Source organism: Drosophila melanogaster, chromosome 2R (genome assembly GCF_000001215.4).
Source record: "Drosophila melanogaster chromosome 2R".
In the NCBI taxonomy this organism is placed as follows: Eukaryota; Metazoa; Arthropoda; class Insecta; order Diptera; family Drosophilidae; genus Drosophila; species Drosophila melanogaster.
This window is the reverse complement of record NT_033778.4, coordinates 7,716,797-7,736,319: the sequence shown is the minus strand read 5'-3', so window position 1 is coordinate 7,736,319 and position 19,523 is coordinate 7,716,797. Positions and strand designations below refer to the sequence as shown.

Below are 19,523 nucleotides of genomic sequence, written 5' to 3'. Positions count from 1 at the left end.
CCTAGCTAAATAATAAGAATGTCTAGCAAAAGGTATTTAGCATATTTTGCTATTCGAATTGCTGGCATCAAGATGAAGCAATGATGTCTCAAAAACACACATTAATAAAGAACTAATTTATTGGGCATTAAAAATCAAGTATACGACTTAATGCTATTAAGTATACGCACTGAAGTTATCAAAAATTAAGTATTCGCGCCATCGAATTCGGAGAAAGTTTCGAAAAGCTTTGAGCTTTATAGTAGCTAGCTTTTGTATGTGTCTATCAAAGCGCCGTATCTACATTTATTATACATATCGATACTATGTAAAATTAGCTTACTGTTTTTTTGGGTCTTTATTGACATATACCATAATTTGTGTAAGAGTATAATTAAAAATAAATAGATTATAAGAGTTAATTTTTTTTAATTTATAAGCTATGTTTAGCTTTTTAATTTGACTTTTGTTCTATTTACCCACTTTCCAGGAGGATTAGATTCGCGGAATAGCTTTAAAAAGTTTAACAGTAAAAAGTTTGGCGCATAACAAAACATTTTAATTTGGAATACATTTTTTGAATATTTTTTTATTTTTGTTGGACTTGCTGTTACTTAAAAATATTGCAGGCTTAAATAGCTCCATCGAGTTAATTCTATTTGGTCCCACTGCTCTGAGCAGTCGAAAGTTTAAAGCTGGGCCGAAAGCTTTCGCTAACTTCAGTGTCGAACGCGGATTTCAGACGAGCGGTGGCCGAGAAAGAGAAGAAGAAGTGATTTGAGCCGAGAAACTGAAGCTTGCAACACACCGAAAACACACACACGAACACGGCACACCAACACACACACACACACTAACCCGAGGAGCTGAAATCGAACGCGAAGAACACTGAGCGAAACGTGCAAGAGAAGTGATTAAAGCTGCTACCCGGAGTTGGAGTTTGATTCATTGATCGACGAACCGAGTGCGTAAAGCCCGTAAACTTTGGATTGCAAATATACACACACGCATACAGGCGCAGCCAGGCAAGCACACACTCACACGAACACACCGCCACACGCACACACTCTCGCAGAGAGTTACCTGAATAACCGCCGCGCCTACCACCGTCGACCAACTACCGCGTTTTCCTTTATCTCACTCCACACCACTCCGCCTACCACCCACCGCCCCTCGCCCGCTTAACGGTAAACGGAGTATCTCTATGTGTGTGTATCTGTGTATGTTTGCCCACGCATCCGCCTGTGTGTGTGTTTGTGTGTGAGTGTGTTGTCTTTTAGTGTTTTCGTTTCGAAAAAGTTGTGTGTGCATTTTCCAAAACGAGAGAAATAATAGTCAGTGAAGTAACGAATAGAAAAGAAAAAAACGAAGCAGGCAAAAACAAGGTCTCGATTATACAATAAACAGCATTTTGATTTTGTTTCTGTGGCTGGTGAAAAAGCGTTCTTTTGTAAGGAGAGGGTGAATATAAACACAAATACAGAGGCAATTACGAAGAGACACGCGCACACACTCACAAAATAAGAAACAAAAAAAAAAAAAAAAGTGAAATAACCTTCAGGAGCCGAGCTTGTGCAACTTCCACTTCTCGGCCATGCCACTAATTATTTATGATTTCGGTTTAGTAGCGAGCTACGTTAAGTTCATTCAGTGACAGGTTTATTCACCAAGAACACTTACCTCGTGCCACCCCAACGAACGCCCCCCATTTTCCGAGCATTTCCCAAACAATTTTCCCACCCGCTGCCTCCCGCACCACTTTGTACAAACGTGCTGCAACATCGGCTGCGAATGCATTAGAAATTTATGCGAAAATACATAACTAAGCGAGTGCCGGAGCAGCATTTGACCGGAGCCTAAAAACTGGCTTTTCCTCCTCCCTGGATTTTCGTGCGCTGAATTTCAAATATACATATATGACTGCAGTTTCGACGGCTTTCCCGCCTGTCAGCCACTCAAGTCATCATCGAAGCCAGCTGCATGGCCCACTGGGGATTCGTGGGGGTCACAGTTAATTGCCAGCACAGCCCAATTATCAGGCGATATTGAAATGGCCATGGGCCATATAATCGCTCGCTAGTTTAGTCCAAATCCCACAAACTAGGCAAAGTTGGTCCTTAAATTGCAAATAGGCTGTTAAATATTAACGGCCAGCTATTGGGGTTTTTGCTTTAAAAGCACTAAAATGATATTATCTAACAACTTAGTTAACCAAATGATGCAATACTGCAGAGCATTATGTTGTAGAACTTAAACATGATAGTCGAATCCATTATGATAGATCTTTTAGTTTTTACCATATACTAGACTAACAAAAATTTACATACTTTGCCCCACTGTGCGTGTCCGCTTAACAGAAACTGACAATTATTAATAAGCGTTTTAGCATTTGCCGCCGCACAAATGTGTGTGCACACATAAGCACACAGTTGTGTGTGTGGAATTTCCCTAATAGAAATGTAATTTCCCCCAAACCCCAAGCCGCCCCACAAACTGGAGTTATTGTTCGGGCAGTTGGCCAGCTTATTGGGGTCATTGGAGTTGGCCAGGCACGACAAGAACAACAATCGCTGAATGAGACCATTGTCAGGGCATTTGGCCATTCACTTAATGCTTCAGCAAACCGGCCATTATATAAATGCATTCTCTGCTCTGCTGTTTCGTCGGAAGAAGAACGAGCTGACTGCTGCAGATTATAATTATTATTCGAGGACTGTGCGACAATTCGACACAATTTAGTCGAAGATAATGCCGGGAAAATTGCTGCAATTTGCGCTCAACAATGGCCAACGGGAAATTAATCCCGCTGACGTCAGGTGAAACTAGGCCCACAGTTGCGCCGACTAATAGCCAATGATTGGGAAGCTATAGCTGTAGTAGCTGGAGGTTAGGCCTTGACGCCTATGACGCATCCGACATGAATATAAACAGCAAATATTTGGGCGACGCTGACTGGAAGATACACAAATCGGACCGCTTTCCGCCTGGCACTGTTTGTTAGCTCTGGGATTGGAATTCGGAATCCGGGCCAGAGATCAGAAGGCAAAGGACAATGCCAACAACCTCGTGCAGCTCGCACGGACTGGCGCACACACGGCGTATACTTAATGCATGGCATCTGAATGCTCGGTTTCGGTCCGTGCCAAGCGCAGCCCAGTTGGATTCGTTTGCCCACTCCGGCGATGTAATGCCAATCCTGCTACGGTAGCAGGAGGGCTCCTGAGCTCCTTCTGTAGTTTTTATGGCAACTGAAGCCAAGTATTTTGTATGTATTTTCGGCTGTTTCTGACTTGTTTTTTTTTTTTTTTTTTGGAAGCAGCCTGGCTCGGCAAAGGCCTTGGCATGTGGGCGACAATTTCGCATTTATTATGCAACAGTTTGGCGGATTGAGCGTGTAGCGTAAACAAAGTTGCTACGAGCATTTGCTGGCCCAAATTGGAACGGCTGGCGATGGGGGAATCGCATTTATTCTAGACTCGTTCGGTGTCCGACTGAAAAGTACCCTGGAGAGCCAACCATTGAGCTGAATTCTTTTACTGAGTATATTGCATATGTATGCTTAAAGGTATAACCATTCTATTTAATTGCTTTTATCTAACGCAATATATAGTTCGTATGTGCTATTCAATCAATAACAATGTCACATGTTACCTTGCATATATAGGAGGGATTATATTGCGCTGGTTGCCAAACATCCTGCCTTTCGATAGTAAACAAGTTGTATAATGTGGATTTTACCGTCTATTGATCTTAAACTGTCGTCTATCTTAAAGGCAATTTGCTGGTCTTTTACGATTATACATATTCCTTATGGCCTTTGCAATTTTCTGCAGTTCTTTCAATACAAAGACAATAACCTTCAAAGATTTCCGTATCATTGAACCAATATATGCGGATGACCCTTGCCCCTGCGATATTTACATTTAAGTTGTTTGCCTCCTCCTGCAACTTTTCACAATTTTTCCCTGAAAACCCCACACCCCCGGAAAAGCAGGTGGGTCGGTGGGGGTGGTTGGGCTGGTGGGGTAACTCATGTCATGCAGCACAGTTGAAATAATGTAATTGACTCGGGCACGCCAACTGGCAAGACAAATCAAGGCGAGGCGAAGGAAAACTTGGGCTTGGGAGTCACATGTGCGCCCATTTGGACTTTAGCCAGTGGGTGGTGGGTGGTGTAGGTGGTGTAGGTGGCTTGGCAGTGATAGCTCAAGCCGAATGCAATACGAGGAATAACTGCAAAGCCAGTTATCGGCCAGCACCCAGTCAGCCACTTGCAACCACATGCGGCAGCTTAAAACGAATCTCTCGGCAGCAGGCGGGGAAAACAATTCAAAAGTAAAGTGCCAGGCTGATTGGTTCTGATTTAAAGAGAAAATAATTCAAAAGTGCTCCAATGACTTAGCCAAGCGAATTTGAAACGTATTCAGACTAAATGTAATTTAAATCTTGTAATCATTAATTTGATCAATGCTGATTTATTGTGGCCGTTGTTTGTGAATGATCTCTATACGTTCTTGCCACATTAAAAATATTTATCTAATGATGAGTAAGTTGGAACAATGAAACCACACGTTGATGACCAATTTCGGTGCTATTCCGCCACTATATGTCAACGCCAGTAGCATTTTGTTTATTTGCATTCTACATAAACGAGTTGGTGTAGCGAGGAGGTTGGCGGTTTTCCGGCGTAGCTAATCAAAAGCCAACACTGAGCTGAGACGTAATTTACGTATTTCTGTTGGCCATTATACCTTAGAGCAAAAACAACAGAACCGACCGATAAGCAAACAAGCTGTAAAATATTTGTCAATTCTGATTGCTGGTTAGACCAGTCGGACTTGTATACAGGGTGCTCGTCCGCCCGGTGAACGAATGAAATAAGGGGGTAAACCTTATGCAACCCCACGATCAACAAACGATCACGTAAGCGCTCCATCACTTTCCTTGTCCCTCTGATGGATCATCGGTTGGCCATTAGGAGCATTTGAATGTGTGGCTAATTGCTATTTGCCGGCTGATCTGGCAATTGCCATTGCTGACGTTATTGCTCTTCCATAGACGGAAGGAACACCCCCAATGCAACTCATCCGGCAATATATCTGCTTTGTTTACCCGTCATCTTATCTGTTTTAAGATTCTCCGCCGTTTGATGGTGTGGGTTTAAGATGCCAATTTAGATTGGACAGATTGGCTTCACAAACTGGCTTTTTTCATTTGGGGTATAATAGTTTCGTGAATCAGTTTGCAATGCAATGATTATGTATGATGAATAGTTATTATATTTCCCCTGTATCTTTCTTGATAACACAGTGTATATGCAGGAAATATCTAAAACGTATCTCACTAAAATAGTAAGTTGGTTTGAATATGGTAAGGGAAGAGTATTTGTTTTAAGTATCTTTTACCGGTAGAAACTATATGGTTTTAAAGCATATATAGTAGGTTAATATAAATATTACTAGCCCTGCACTTCCTATTGCTTCAACGAATTATGTCTAAAATTAGTTTCTCTCTTTCGTGGGACGTTGAGATCAGTATTTATTTCTAGAATGACCGTCATTCCGTTCAGATAACAGATATTCCCTTCAAATCCACGATGTTTACTCAAGTGCTAGTGGCTGTGGAAAGTTTTGCATTGTGCGACGATAGCCACACTCGACACACATCGCAAAGACAATAGCCGCGATATATATATAAATATATATATACATATATATAGTGGCTCGATTCCGAAAGTGCCAATTTGGGTCACATTTTGAGATGGGTCCTCGCTCTGTTCACCTGAGAGGAAAAGGGCAAAGGTCGAAGGGCTCAACTGGTGGGCAGTCGGTCCGCCCCTGAAGCGTTTTGATATGGCAATTAAGAGCGCAGCTGCAGTTTGCATTCGCCAGCGTTTTAGTAGCTGCTTTTGTTTTTGCTGTTGCTTTCACCATTCACTTGGCCAGTGACGCACATGCAGCAGGTGAGAACAAGAGGGAGGTGGGTGGTGGATACTTTCGCTGCATTCGGCCTTGCATTACGACATTCTTTAGTCGGAGATGGGTACTATCATAAAATATGACAAAAAAAAATAAAAAACGGTTAGAATACCCATAAATAGCTTATTTAAATATTGCTCGAATAATATAGTGATATTTAATATCAACAGAGATCAGGCCTGAATAGCTTCTCACTTTGAAAAAGTTATTAGACTTCTGGCACTACTGCAGCCCTATCTCGCACCCTCAACACAAAACATTTTCAGCTTTTCCAGCTTTTTGTGTTTACCCGCGAATTAAGATCTTCCGTCTACGTGATGACAACTAACAATGACAATTAGAATGTAAATATTTATAGATTTCATTCGTTGCCCTCGCAGTCGCAGATTTGGGCGAATGCGAGGTGTCGCTCGGCACCATTGGTGATTCATTCGCGGAGTTCTGGGCTCTGTGAACACCAAACCCACGCACACAAGTCGAAACTGGCTAAAGCCGGACAACGAGTTGATTGTAAACAAATTCAACGACCGAAATGGTTACGGCGGAGAACAGGTTATGTTGGGTACAACTAAATTTAGCCAGTTGAAGACTGATTGATGGTCAAGCTAATGGTGAGCCTGAAACTAACTACAGCTTTTGGTTTATTCGTTACAGAGCAATGCGTCTCGACACGAACTCAAATGTGGACTTCAAAGCATTCGAATCCAGCTCAAGCTCATGTGTAAGTAGTGCCAAGCAAGCAAACGCCTTGAATAGCAGCACTCACAATTCCCACCTTTAGCCTGTCAAATTGGATAACCTGGCCACCTGGGGTGGCTCACAGAAAACAGACACACGACTGCCGATCACGGACTACTCCAATCTGGGCGGACCCCGGCACAATCGCAGTCCCTTTCCACTCTGCAAAGATGTCAACAATCGCTTCGTAATCTGGTTAGTACCAAACAAAATGATAGATTATTTTGATATATCATGATGGAACAATAAGTATTTCATTTAATGTTTTTAACTGCCACAAATTACATACATATATGAATTAATAGTGTAAACATAAACATACAACTTGATGTTAGATTATAAAGAACTTAGAATGTAGATTAGTTACTTGTCAATGATAAAGTTGTATGCATATGGAGATAACCAAATGAATATACCTATATCGACCATGTTGATTACAATGCCATGTTTTTTCTTGATCTATCAGGGATGGGGACATGACCACTCTGGAGGTGGACGCCATCACAAACACCAGCGATGAGACTCTGACTGAAAGCAATAGCATATCGGAGCGCATCTTCGCAGTGGCTGGTAATCAGCTGCGCGAGGAGCTGAGCACAACGGTTAAAGGTAAGTTGGGTCTGAAAGAATGCAATTCTATATAATATCTGAAATATCTGCCACTTAGAATGCCGCACTGGCGATGTGCGCATCACGCGTGGATACAATCTGCCCGCCAAGTACGTGCTGCATACAGTGGCACCTGCCTACAGGGAAAAGTTCAAGACGGCTGCCGAGAATACGCTGCACTGCTGCTACAGGTGAGTCTGAAGTTTTGGGAACTTTCTACTCTCTGCGTAGTTATATATCCAAAATTGAATTAGAAATAGATCACATTAACACTTTTCTAAAAAATTTAACTTGAGTTTGTTATTATGTAGAATATTGATTGGTAGTGTAAAAGCTGCTCCTAAAATGTTGATCCAATACCGACTGTCTATAAATGCATTAACATGATGATTAGAACATTTTCTGTGACTAATAGTTGTAGTCTACTTTAAGAAAGGGAATTAACAGGCAAATACTTAATACAGAGATTTAGATTTACTCGAAACTTGTATACTTGCACTCATTGTGTTGAACAGGACAAAATGTTTACTCAATAGGACGATGTAAGATGTAAGATGTATAAGTATTCTAGTATATATTGTATTATGTAACAAATAACCATCGGTTGTAATTAAATATGTGCTTCCCTCTTCCCCAGAAATGTCCTGTGCAAGGCGAAGGAACTTAACCTGCACACCATCGCCCTGTGCAACATCAGTGCCCACCAGAAGAGCTTTCCCGCGGATGTGGCAGCCCACATTGCCCTGCGTTAGTACCAAAAGATATACATTCACAACCCAAATCTTTGAACTAATCAAAATCTATTTACCCAATGTGCAGGTACCATTCGTCGCTATCTGGACAAGTGCACCCTGCAGGTTGTGATATTGTGCGTGGGCAGCAGCGAGCGCGGCACTTACGAGGTCCTGGCCCCACTGTACTTCCCCAGGGATCAGCTGGAGGAGCGCAGTGCCCTGTGGCAGCTGCCCAAGGACATTGGCGGCGAGTTCGGGGAGCCGCAACATCCGGATCCCGATCGCCAGATACGCATCATCCGCAATCCGCAGCACAGTGTCCACATGCGTCATCATTTAGGTGAGTAACGAAGCACGAAGTGTATAAGCAACTTGGCCTTTGATCCCAGAAGTCAGATTTAAACATAAATATTTTGTAATAGAACTGAGTATATGCAACGAGCAGAGTGTATTAGCCAGCGAAATGATAGTGTATCTTGCAGTAAAGATCATTTCTATGGACATAGCACATATCACATTTCTGATTGTAGCTGTGCGATTGTGGCTTTCGTCACTGCTTTCTCACCGGCGGCTTATCAATCGGCTGTCGATGATAAAGACGGCTATCAACATGGCAATGATTCTACATGCCGTATATACAGTTCCTTTGTTGCCTGTCGATAAGATAAGAACACAGCAGTGGAACAAGTGAATAACGCATGAAACACTAGCGCAATATACGAGAAATTCGCTATTGTCTGCTATGTTGACTGGCCTTTCGACTTCTATGGCTTCAGTTACGCTGCAAAGTCGGTCGAGTGCGGGTCACTTGGCAGTAGTTGCATTCGTTTGGTCGCGCGAAAGTCACAAGGTTTTGATATTTGGGCCACCCTACCCACAACATCGAACCAATTATACCAACTAACGTGTTTGTAAGTGCTTGCCACGCAGAAACTTACCTGGCTCACTTGGAATATGTGTCATAAATCCAGTCAAGAGTAAAATGTCAATCTTGGTCAACTAAGTTACTGTGCTAGCTGACAAAAAGCTGAGTGCTAGGAATCGAACAAAATTTCGTTGCATACTTTCGGGATGGATTTCTGCTTGTGAAAGTGTAAATTCCCTTGTAGTTCTACAAGTAAATTATTTAAGGGAAAGCATACACTAATTAATAATTGTTTAAATTTACTGTGACATTTAATTACATTTGACTTTGGTACTTTTATTTTTCTTAACTAAATGTTAAAAATATAATTATATTTCTATTATTTTAATCTAGTTAAATGTTTGGAATAAATAATTGACAATCGTTATAAAACTCAGTTTATTGTGTATGCTGATAATTCTTTCCGTTTACAATAAGTTCCAATAAAATTTGTAGATTTTGGATATCTAGTTCCTTTTCAAGTAAAATGCTATTTATTATATAGAAATTTAAATAATATAATATCAGTAAAATGCATAATTAGAACTTACCTAATAACCCCTATAGAACCCACAAAATCTTGATTAGTTAATCTTCGACTATATCGTCTTATTTGAACATGTAAGCGAAAGCTAATAACATTTCGCATTCGTCTTACGTTGGCTTATCATCAGCAGTTTGTTAACTTGCTCTGGCCGCTCTTATCACGAGGAGTGTTAGTCAAGTGTTTTGGCCTGGCCAAGTTCCGTTCTGGGCCTAAATCATGTCGTCGCAGTCGCGTTATCAGTCTTATCAGTTATCCGCCGAGAGCGATGCAAAGCGAGCGCTGAAGAGTGAATTAGTAGGGGAGAGGGGGGAGAGCAGAGGGCAGCATCCAGTTTTGCTCAACGCTCGTGCGTTTATCCGCTCCGCTGCTGTGCCGTCTCAACCGCCCGGAGCTGGCATTCAGTTCGACTCACATTTCGCATCGCTGAAGTTCGCGGATTACAGAAAGCGTTTGCTCTGCGGGCATAATCCAAATCCAAATCCAAATCGAAGCAGAAATCCAGCGCAGAATGATAAACAACTCGTTTGAGTTCTCGTGTAAAGACCAAAAGCCACAACGCCCCCAAAAGAAATACAAAGAAAAATTGTTAAAAGATCAGGAGTTGCAAGTTACCAGTCTCAGTTCGATGAAGATAATGAATATATTTAATACCTCAACTGATGAAACGTTTTCTTGAAAATATCACAATATGATAAGTGTATTTTTAGAATCCCTATATAAAGTTGCATGTACTTTGAGCTAAGTCCTTCCTAAATCCTAAATCCTACAAGTACCTCAAACTGATTTCGTTATAACCATTTATTAAACCCCATTTACCATCTGTTATCTTCCGCAGCCGACGACGATTCAGACGTGAGTCCACACGACATGGAGGGCAATAGTTCGGATCTGGAGTACGGAGCTCGGGATATGAACGGTCTCAGCCTGAATTCGTACAGCAGCGGATTGCAGGCTCAGCTTCAGGTGAGTTGCATTTGAGCATCCGAGCTGAAGTTGATTTGCTAACTCATTCATGGAATTGATACCCAATACCCACAACAGCGCGATCTGGACCGGCAGCACCTGCTCAGTGATCGACCACGCACCGGAGTTTACGAGAATGTCATTTCCGAGGGAGTCGAGGGCATTGAGCATCAGGAAAGGTAAGCAATTATTTGATATTAGATGCAATAAGTTCATTTAGCTCTATAATAGGCCTTTACTTTAATATTATATTTTATTATTTTTGAAAATTATCGCTTTTAGATATTAGCATAGAAAATTCTGATTATTCATATTCCCATTAGCATTTAATCGAGAAAGTAAACAAGCTATAAGCAAACATTACTAGGAGTGAAATATCTTGAATTCGTTTAATGAGTGAATCATTTAAATTTTGTAAACAAATTTTTCTGTATCGCAATCGTTGCGTATTATTGGGTAAATAAAATCAAATGTCGGTTGAAAGGAAAGATTCAGATTAAGCAGAAGTACGTTAAGTGGAGTTCAGAGCTTAACTAGCTTATCACTTGATCGCTTATGTTACCATATGACGCAGTGCGTCACCTAATTCGCTGGAGTGTGGGGAATCTGCAGCTAATAAAGCGGCCGGAAAAGCACGCACTAGTTGGCTCTCCCGCTCCTGCTCCGCCAATAAACACCTCGTCAGCGAGCCCTTCCTCCAGCGTTTTTATTACAGGAGCATGCCGGAAATATCTTAACCGTCTGGCAAATGCCTTTCCTCTATGTAAATTCCGCCGATTGTCGAAATTTTAGAGGCCCGTGGCACGCAACCCGGTGGTAGCTCGGCTCAGTTTCTGGCTAAAATTGAATTTAGTGGAGTGGTGAACGGATCGTCCTGCACAATGCTAATTGTACTGGCCAAGTGCTTTGTGACCTTCTTCATTTGTGACGCCAACTGTGACGTAGGAATATTGAGCTGAGTGGCGTCATAGTTTGCGTGAAATCTTGACAAACCCAGCAAATGAATATTTACAGCTCTGTGGAAGGTCTAAAAAAAGAGTTCACTATTCTGAAGTTAGCAGGAGTTACACTTGAAAAAAGTGTAACACATTTCAACCTAAACTCAAGCTATAAATTGAATTATTCTTTCAAATATATACTTACATATGGGATATACATCTAAGATACTCTTATCGCCTGAAAAATATTTATTTTCCCGTTTTATTCGTGGTGAAAGATTAGAGGTAAACATTTATGAATATTTATAAATGCTCTTATAACCGGAGATAATTTGTGTTCACTTGGAACTAAGTCTGTCAAACAAAAAGATAACATCTTAGGGTTACACTACTCGTATTATACTAAATTGGGATTGAAATCGAAAGTTATAGATCAATATAGAAAATGAAAATATCATAAAATTAATGTAAATGTTAATCATTTAGATAGCGTTAACTTGATGCATATTTGTTCCAAATATTGGCGACTACCCTAATTAAAACAATTCAAGTGACAGCTCGATTGAAGTGGATATCTCGTGAATCCGCTGGTAACCGGATCGGCCGGTGGCTATATAATCAGAATATCGAACCGTTGCAGTTCATTGAATGAAACCGCACAAATGCCCCGCACACATTTTGTAGACATTTAAGTGCAACATCTCCCAGGCATCTTAATTTATTCAACCGATTTCATGGGAGCTGTATGTTTGTACATGCATACATATGTGTATGTGTATTCAGTTGGTTGGTGACAACAGAATGCCGTTTCCTGGACCAGTTTTCCACTGTCGTTCGCCTTTTTTTGTGTGTGCGTGCGAGGGGAATGCACCCCACTGTGCAGGCGCCTCTTCTCGATTAAATTCTGTCTGAGGTCATCGAGGCACATGCAGAAAATATGATTTCGATTTATTATTACTTCCCTATAACTAATTATTTTAGAATAGCCCTGTTATTCAGCTATGGGGTATCTAATTATTGACTGTTATATTTTTTATTCGTAGTTAATTTTTTAATTACATTCTGAGGTCATCCACTCTCACTCAGACGTAAATATGAATATTTGAAAATATATAGGAAGCTTGCATAGAAGAGATTTGAATTGTAATAACACTTAAGCCCTATTAGCAATATGTTGGTTTTGAGTTATACCGCTATTATTGCTTTCTTAAATGTGCAATATTTGATTTAAATCTGAGCTGGATTAAAATTGCGTTTTTCCCAATGTCCAGTGCAAAGGTTTCTTTTTTAATAATCAAGCACCTTATGCTCGATTTGAATTTTTGTTTTGAGTAATGATTCCGTAAATCGTACCAATTGAAATCGTTTTGATCTTATTATTTTCGAAATGTACACTTGTACAATTGTTTACGCAAATAGATGAGTCAAGAGAGTAATGTTGTTTATGCCAACCATCCATTCTGATGGAAATGTTGCACATTGCACGCATACTCCCGTACTTCCCACTGAATGTGCTAGTATGGGTGAGTGGTGAGTGGTGGGCGGTGGGTGGTGGAACCGAAATAGCATTCGTGTGTTCGTTTTTTGCGCATTTAGCTGCCAACTGACAACGCAAACATTTGAACTGATTTCATTTTTGGACAGTTTTGTTTTAGCTCGACTGACATTAGTGCAAATAAAGCCGCTAACATGATGTCCTTGGGTTGTTGTTGTTGCAGCCCTGCCTCTAACGGTTCTCGCTCTTCTGGGCATTGGTGTTGTAACTGATTGTCATTGGAGAGGCGAAAAGGGCGCACGCTCCAAAAAGGAGAGAGTGACCCTACACTCTCTCCCGAGCAACGTACACTGTCAGAAAAGGCCATCTTGATACCAAATGCGCAGGTCAAACTAGGTAGCTCATTTGCCTTGGATTGTGTGGGATAAATTTATTTAAGATAAATTAACTTCACGTTCAACACAAACAGAATTACCTTTAATATATTCATGGTTCATGATATTCATAAGTTCACATTGGGGTTCATTTGGACTTGAATTGTAATGCAATTTCGATTGAAATACTGTTTTAAAGTAACACGATTTAGCGAATCGTATCAGCTTTTCTTTCTGTGCAGCATCATCGCGTGGGAGAGAACGGGAGCAAGAGTGTAAGCTCTTTTGCGGCGACGTCGCCACTGCGTCTCTCTCTCTCTCTCCACCGCTACCTTTCCCACGCTCCTTCGCGGCTGCTGGGGCGGCGAAAAAGATTCAAGAGCAGCCCCACTCGCCGCCAATTCGCTCATTCGAAAAGCTCCACTCGCGGCGAACGGACGTGCACTGAGATATATAAATCCGTGAGGGCGCCAATTCCATATAGGAATCGGTGATAAATCCATAAAATCGCATCGAGCTGAAAAGCTGAAAGTATAAGGGAAAAACTATTTCTATTTTCGCATTTCCACGAGCCGCTTCCGTACAACGCAAAAGTCTGGCCACTACGCTGCCCGCACATACGTATTATTTAACGGAGAAAAATACCCTAAACTATTTATAAGTATTTGGCGAAAGGAAAAAAAACAGTTCGCTTTGCGTCAATTGAATGCTCTAAATCGGTTCGAAAACAGCAGCGAGCAAATCAAAACGTACAGTTAACCGTTGAAAAAACCTAATTTCTATTTTGTCTTAAAATCGATATACCGTAATTGTGCGCGAGAGGCGAACGACGAACTCAAAGGGAACAGCAAGTAGTGCCACCCACCAGCGAAACCAGCAACAACTACAACCCATCCGAAACTCAGTAAACTATGACAATGCTAGAAGGCATGACGTCGATTGACCTGGGCTCCAGTCCCATGCAAGAAACCACTGGCGACATGAACGACGTCCTCCCCGATGAGCTCATGGAGTCGCCGGAGGAAAGGTAAGGCCCTTGCCAGTCGGTGTGGTGCGATGTGTCAGTCACGGAGTCGGACGGCCAATCAACGCCCCTACTCCCCCCCTCCCCGCCACCATGCTGTAAACAATTGCTCCTTGGCAAGGGTTTAATGACGTCAGCGGTGGGTGCGATGCATTACAACCTTACTGTTCCAGTAAGATTCAATAACTATCAGATACATAAAGTTGAAAGCTACTTACGCAGTTATGAACATTTACTATAAGATATTCTACATCGCAATACCAAATGTTACCATCAAAATTAGTCAAATTAGTCATCGAAAAGCCATACTATGTAGACTTAGGAGGTAGATAGTTGACAATTTAACGGAAATGAGTGCGAAATTAATTGATTTTTTAAAAAGAAGTCTTATTCTGTGTTTATCACGTTCTGTTTTGATACGATCATCTAATAGAGTTTTTCAGTTGAATACGTTCTAGTTGCACCATTGCACTGTTCACAGTTAATTAAGTACAGCTGAACTCTTGCCTCCCCAGTTGCCACAAAGTCTATTTTTAGACTCGTACATCCTTTGGTTTGCCGTGCAGCTTGTCCCTGACTGGCTGTTGCACCGCCCACCCCACCCACGCAACCTTCACCCGTTCATCCGTTCAACCGTTCACCCACCGCAAGTGAACCTAAACAGAACGCCAGAACCTTTCGGCCTTGTTTCTCCGTACGTGCCAGCAAATAATAACATGCAATGTGTGTGATGGCAGGAAATGTGATCTAATAATAATGTTATTACTTTTCTGCGGCACTGACTTGTTAAAGTGTGAGATTTATTCTGCGGATTAGCATTGCGCTTTAATATTCATTGTATATTTCGCACGATAATCACATTCAGGGGGCACCACCCGCCAAATCCACCTGCATCCGCATCCGCAGCTGTATCTGTATGTGTATCTTTAGCTGGGCAAACACAAATTATGAGATTGTGATCGAGATTGAGTTGGCTAGCACTGCGTCACAATGCGTCACATTTGGGTACTATCTGGCCCATTATCTGGCCATCTTTCCGCAGTCGTAAACGGCTTATCGGTTGCTGCTACCGGAGTTTACTGCGGCAGGAGGTGCCAGCCGTGTTAATCACATCCACTAAGTCTAAGTCAGCTGAAATTGACTCATATTAGTCCGCATTTGGCGCAGGCTGAGGCATTCAATTAGCCAGCTTGAAAGTTTGCAGTTCGGCGTGTGGCGTCGAAAGCTGTTAATCATCTTAGCACAACTTTTGCACACCTTTGGCTACGCGAATGGTATACATATATATATGTATATATATACATATAGATACATCAATTCTCTGGCGATTCTTCGAATGACTCATACTCATCAGTAAAGTGCGCACTCATTCACTGACCAATTGAATGCACATTAAGTTCGAAACTTAATTTGGATGACCCATTTTCCCTGCCCATTCCCATTCTAATTTCGTACTTTTATCTGGCAAATATTTGCCGGAATTTAGCAACTAAGCTAACAAAAGCAAACTAGCTAAGCATGAGTCTATCACGCCTTTCGCATTAATAATTCACCAAGCGGATAAACATGATGTTCAGCGACTTTGTTTTTAGCGAAATGAATTCCAAGCAGTCGGCCAAGGCAACTCCACAATAGCTTCTGGTGATTGTGTCAGTGTATTTATATGCTTATATGGCCTGGAATTGCGTGACTCCACATAATAATCGATCGAACTCCCCTCGCCAAGCAACCCAATCAATGTGGGCTTCACATAATCATTATATGTCTAGTACTTGAAAAGTCAGAGGCCGGAGAGTAAACAAAATGAATGCAATCTTAAGTAGAACCAGTCGTGCGTGTAATCCATTTTGCAATCGATCTTAGAATGTAAGGTATATCAATAAACACAACAATAAAATATTTATATATGTACATACGTACACAGGTTATTTTAAACATCTTACAGAATTAGCACCACAACTCTAAAGCTAATCACATTAGTTGTTATGACCTACTATTATAAATCTATATGGGATTAACCGCTGTTTTGCTTTTTTCCAGATACGAGCGCCTACTGCGTCGTGCCCAAGTCGAGGATTTGACGGAGGTGTCCGGCATCGGCTGCCTTTACCAGAGCGGCGTGGACCGCCTGGGTCGGCCTGTGATTGTGTTCTGCGGCAAATGGTTCCCCGCCCAGAACATTGACCTGGAAAAGGTAAAAACACTTCTAAGCAGATATCCACATTGACATATACTAATCCTACTTGTGCATTGTAGGCCTTGCTATATCTGATTAAGCTACTGGATCCCATCGTTAAAGGAGACTATGTCATCTCGTACTTCCACACGCTGACATCCACGAACAACTATCCATCGCTGCACTGGCTGCGTGAGGTCTACAGTGTGTTGCCTTACAAGTGAGTTTCTATCTCAACACCTCATGGAAAATGACATTTTACTAAATTCTGCTTATGTTCGGTTAGATACAAGAAGAACCTGAAGGCCTTCTATATCGTGCACCCCACTTTCTGGACTAAGATGATGACCTGGTGGTTCACCACGTTCATGGCGCCTGCCATCAAGGCCAAGGTGCACTCGCTTCCGGGTGTGGAGCACCTGTACTCGGCCATCACCAAGGATCAGCTGGAAATTCCCGCCTACATCACCGAGTACGACATGGCGGTAAGTCGGATTGAACATGGTTTCCATATGCGTAAACGATTTAATCATATGTTTCAAAACTTTTTACAGACCAATGGCCTGCATTACTTCAATCCTGTGCCGACTGCCTCGTAGATGGCGGCCATCGTTGCTGTCTAGGACAGCTGGCAGCCACCATAGCATATACATACATATATATAGTTACACAGATACATTTGTGAAGTTTTTATAGATTTTATAGAACGTATTTTATTTTCGTGATAAGTAATATTTGTTTACTTGCGCATAACTTTCGATGTTGTCGTTTATCGATTGACTTGCCGCAAGTTTTGTTGAACATTGTGTAGCATACTTTTATGGGAGTGGCCGAGTCGCCCCCGCCCGACCGCTCGGTAGCCCAAAAACCAATTAGCTAAAAGATAAATCGGCAGCCCCAAAAAACCAGATAATTGTGTGAAACATTCTTATGAATTGCATGGAAATTAGTTGATTAGTTGGCATCGGCAGAACAAACCTTGTTATTTCGCTATAAATAGTTGAAAAGTTGAGATATTCGGTAGGAAATCGATGGGGAGGACTCGTTAGTGGGATTAGGATACGAGGAGAAACCAAAAACGTTAGCAATGCTGAAGAAAATAAAATTTGATTAGAGACCCTGCATGTACCGGATATACACAAGATTATTCTAAATATGAAATTGATAAATTGTACTTGATACTTGATTACTGAAGGGAGACAGACGTATATATGAATAAGTATACATATTGTTAGTTATCTTTGCAATTACAAATTGTATTATTAATGTATTAATACTAGAGCTAACGCGTATGCAGTTTGATCCCCCGATATACATACATACATATACACACACATACGTACTATAATTCAATTGTATTTATACATAACTATATACTAAATATACACAACTAATAAATTAAACCAATCGAAACCAAACCAACCACGGATGCGAACTCGACTCGCAGAGAAGCATATATTTTGAAGCGCCGAGATGCTGAGCAGCTGAGAAGTGCAGAACCTTTTGTAGATACTTACTAGAGCTCACCGTAAGGCCCTCCCAGCAATCGAAACACCAATAAAGAACCTAACGAATAACAAGTAATGAATACTGAATACTGTATACTGTATACTGAATACTGATACTGATTGTTAAATGTTCAACTTTGATATGATATGTTTAGGCGCAGGAGAATTTCCAACTCGAAACACGTCCCTTTATCTTCCATGCACCGTTTGCGCTCAAAGAAAAAAGAAAGCCCCAGAATCAAAGCCAATAGCACGCCACTGCTATACGTACATACATATATATTTGTAATTGTGAGATATATAGGTATTGTAATTAGTCGATTCAATTATGGCACTCGCTGGCAGTAATCAGAAACCAGAGCCACTCAAACTCAAACTTACAACACTGCGCACCAACAGTTGAAGAGCCAAAAGACAGCCACAGCCAACACCAGCAGTTGATTTAGCAACTACGCAATTACATGCAAAGTAAAATGCACTCAGGGATTGATTTAAAACTAAAAACCAAACCGAAAACTAAAAACGAAACGAAACGAATACCCAAAAGCAAAAACCAAAAATTAAGAACGATATGAAATTTAGATAAACGACAAATGCGCTTTCCACGAACCACAATCGGCAGCCTGGCTAGTACCTAAAATGAGAAATCAAGTAGAGTTATAGCGAAACACCAAAGTGAGATAGTTTTTGGACATAGGCTCTTATAGGCACCTGCATATGTACTACTATACATATATGTACATATGTCGTAGGCAGTTCGTCCGACAATTATGCCAATTACGTATTGTATTTTGTATTGCCTCACCAGCAGAATTTAGGAAAATTAACCAGAGTGCTATGGGGTGCACCCAAGTTCCCTCCCAGCTCTAACAATAATCAGTATCATACTATAGTGTACTCAAACGTTATGCTTGCATGAGAACCACCTTACAGGAGTACAACAATCGGGATTCGCCTAGATAGATATGGTGGCCCATCCTATGGCTTCTAATTCAACTGTTATTGAAAATTCAAAAACGAAATATTACTCAAGAGAGTCCCACGTTGTCGAGGAGAATCCAAGTTATGCCAAGTGTTCCTTTCTAAAAAGTTTATATATAGACGAATACTTTTCGTAATATTTGAATATTTGTAGGTAATTCTTAAAGCCAACCACAAGTACTTAACTAGTAATCTCATTGAATCTTAATATTTCCCCCAACTTTCCCTTCTAATATTGCTATTGCTTTAGCGTTAAAAAATCGAAATTCGAAAACTAAACCAAACCGAAACCGAAAGAAAACTAATAAAATATTGACTAAAACTGATTTGTTGCTAAATTAATGAAATTGTACCTTCGAAAGGAATTTTGCGATCGATTCTTTCTAGCGTAGCACCAATTCCTTATAGTTGTTAAATCGGAAACGAGATTAAGAATGATCGTCGTGGCACAAAATGCGAAATTAAGTTAAGTTTTTCCAAAATTCGAGAATCCAGCTCCTTGTTCTTTTTGTATATATAAGTACATACAAGGTAACAAATTTAATTGGTAACTAATAAAAGGAAAAAACAAAACA

General features: G+C 41.0%; 1 protein-coding gene across 6 annotated transcripts; it reads left to right on the top strand.

Moving 5' to 3' along the window:
- Positions 1-697: 697 nt before the first annotated feature.
- On the top strand, positions 698-19,513 carry Gdap2. Of its 6 annotated transcripts, none has more exons than NM_165552.5 (13): positions 698-943; positions 6,612-6,678; positions 6,739-6,890; positions 7,162-7,304; positions 7,363-7,495; positions 7,942-8,051; positions 8,124-8,378; positions 10,325-10,452; positions 10,531-10,631; positions 16,324-16,477; positions 16,540-16,679; positions 16,746-16,944; positions 17,014-17,874. In NM_165552.5, the coding sequence occupies exons 2-13, from the start codon at positions 6,616-6,618 to the stop codon at positions 17,056-17,058; spliced, it is 1,623 nt and encodes a 540-aa protein (NP_724597.1). In that variant the 5' UTR covers positions 698-943; positions 6,612-6,615; the 3' UTR covers positions 17,059-17,874. The 6 variants fall into 5 exon arrangements, with proteins under 6 accessions (NP_724597.1, NP_001260790.1, NP_724598.1 ...); NM_001273861.2 differs by having other exon boundaries at positions 698-1,166; positions 10,549-10,631; NM_165553.5 differs by lacking the exons at positions 698-943; positions 6,612-6,678; positions 6,739-6,890; ... (2 more) ...; positions 7,942-8,051; positions 8,124-8,378 and adding an exon at positions 8,810-8,949 and having other exon boundaries at positions 17,014-19,513.
- Positions 19,514-19,523: the final 10 nt, after the last annotated feature.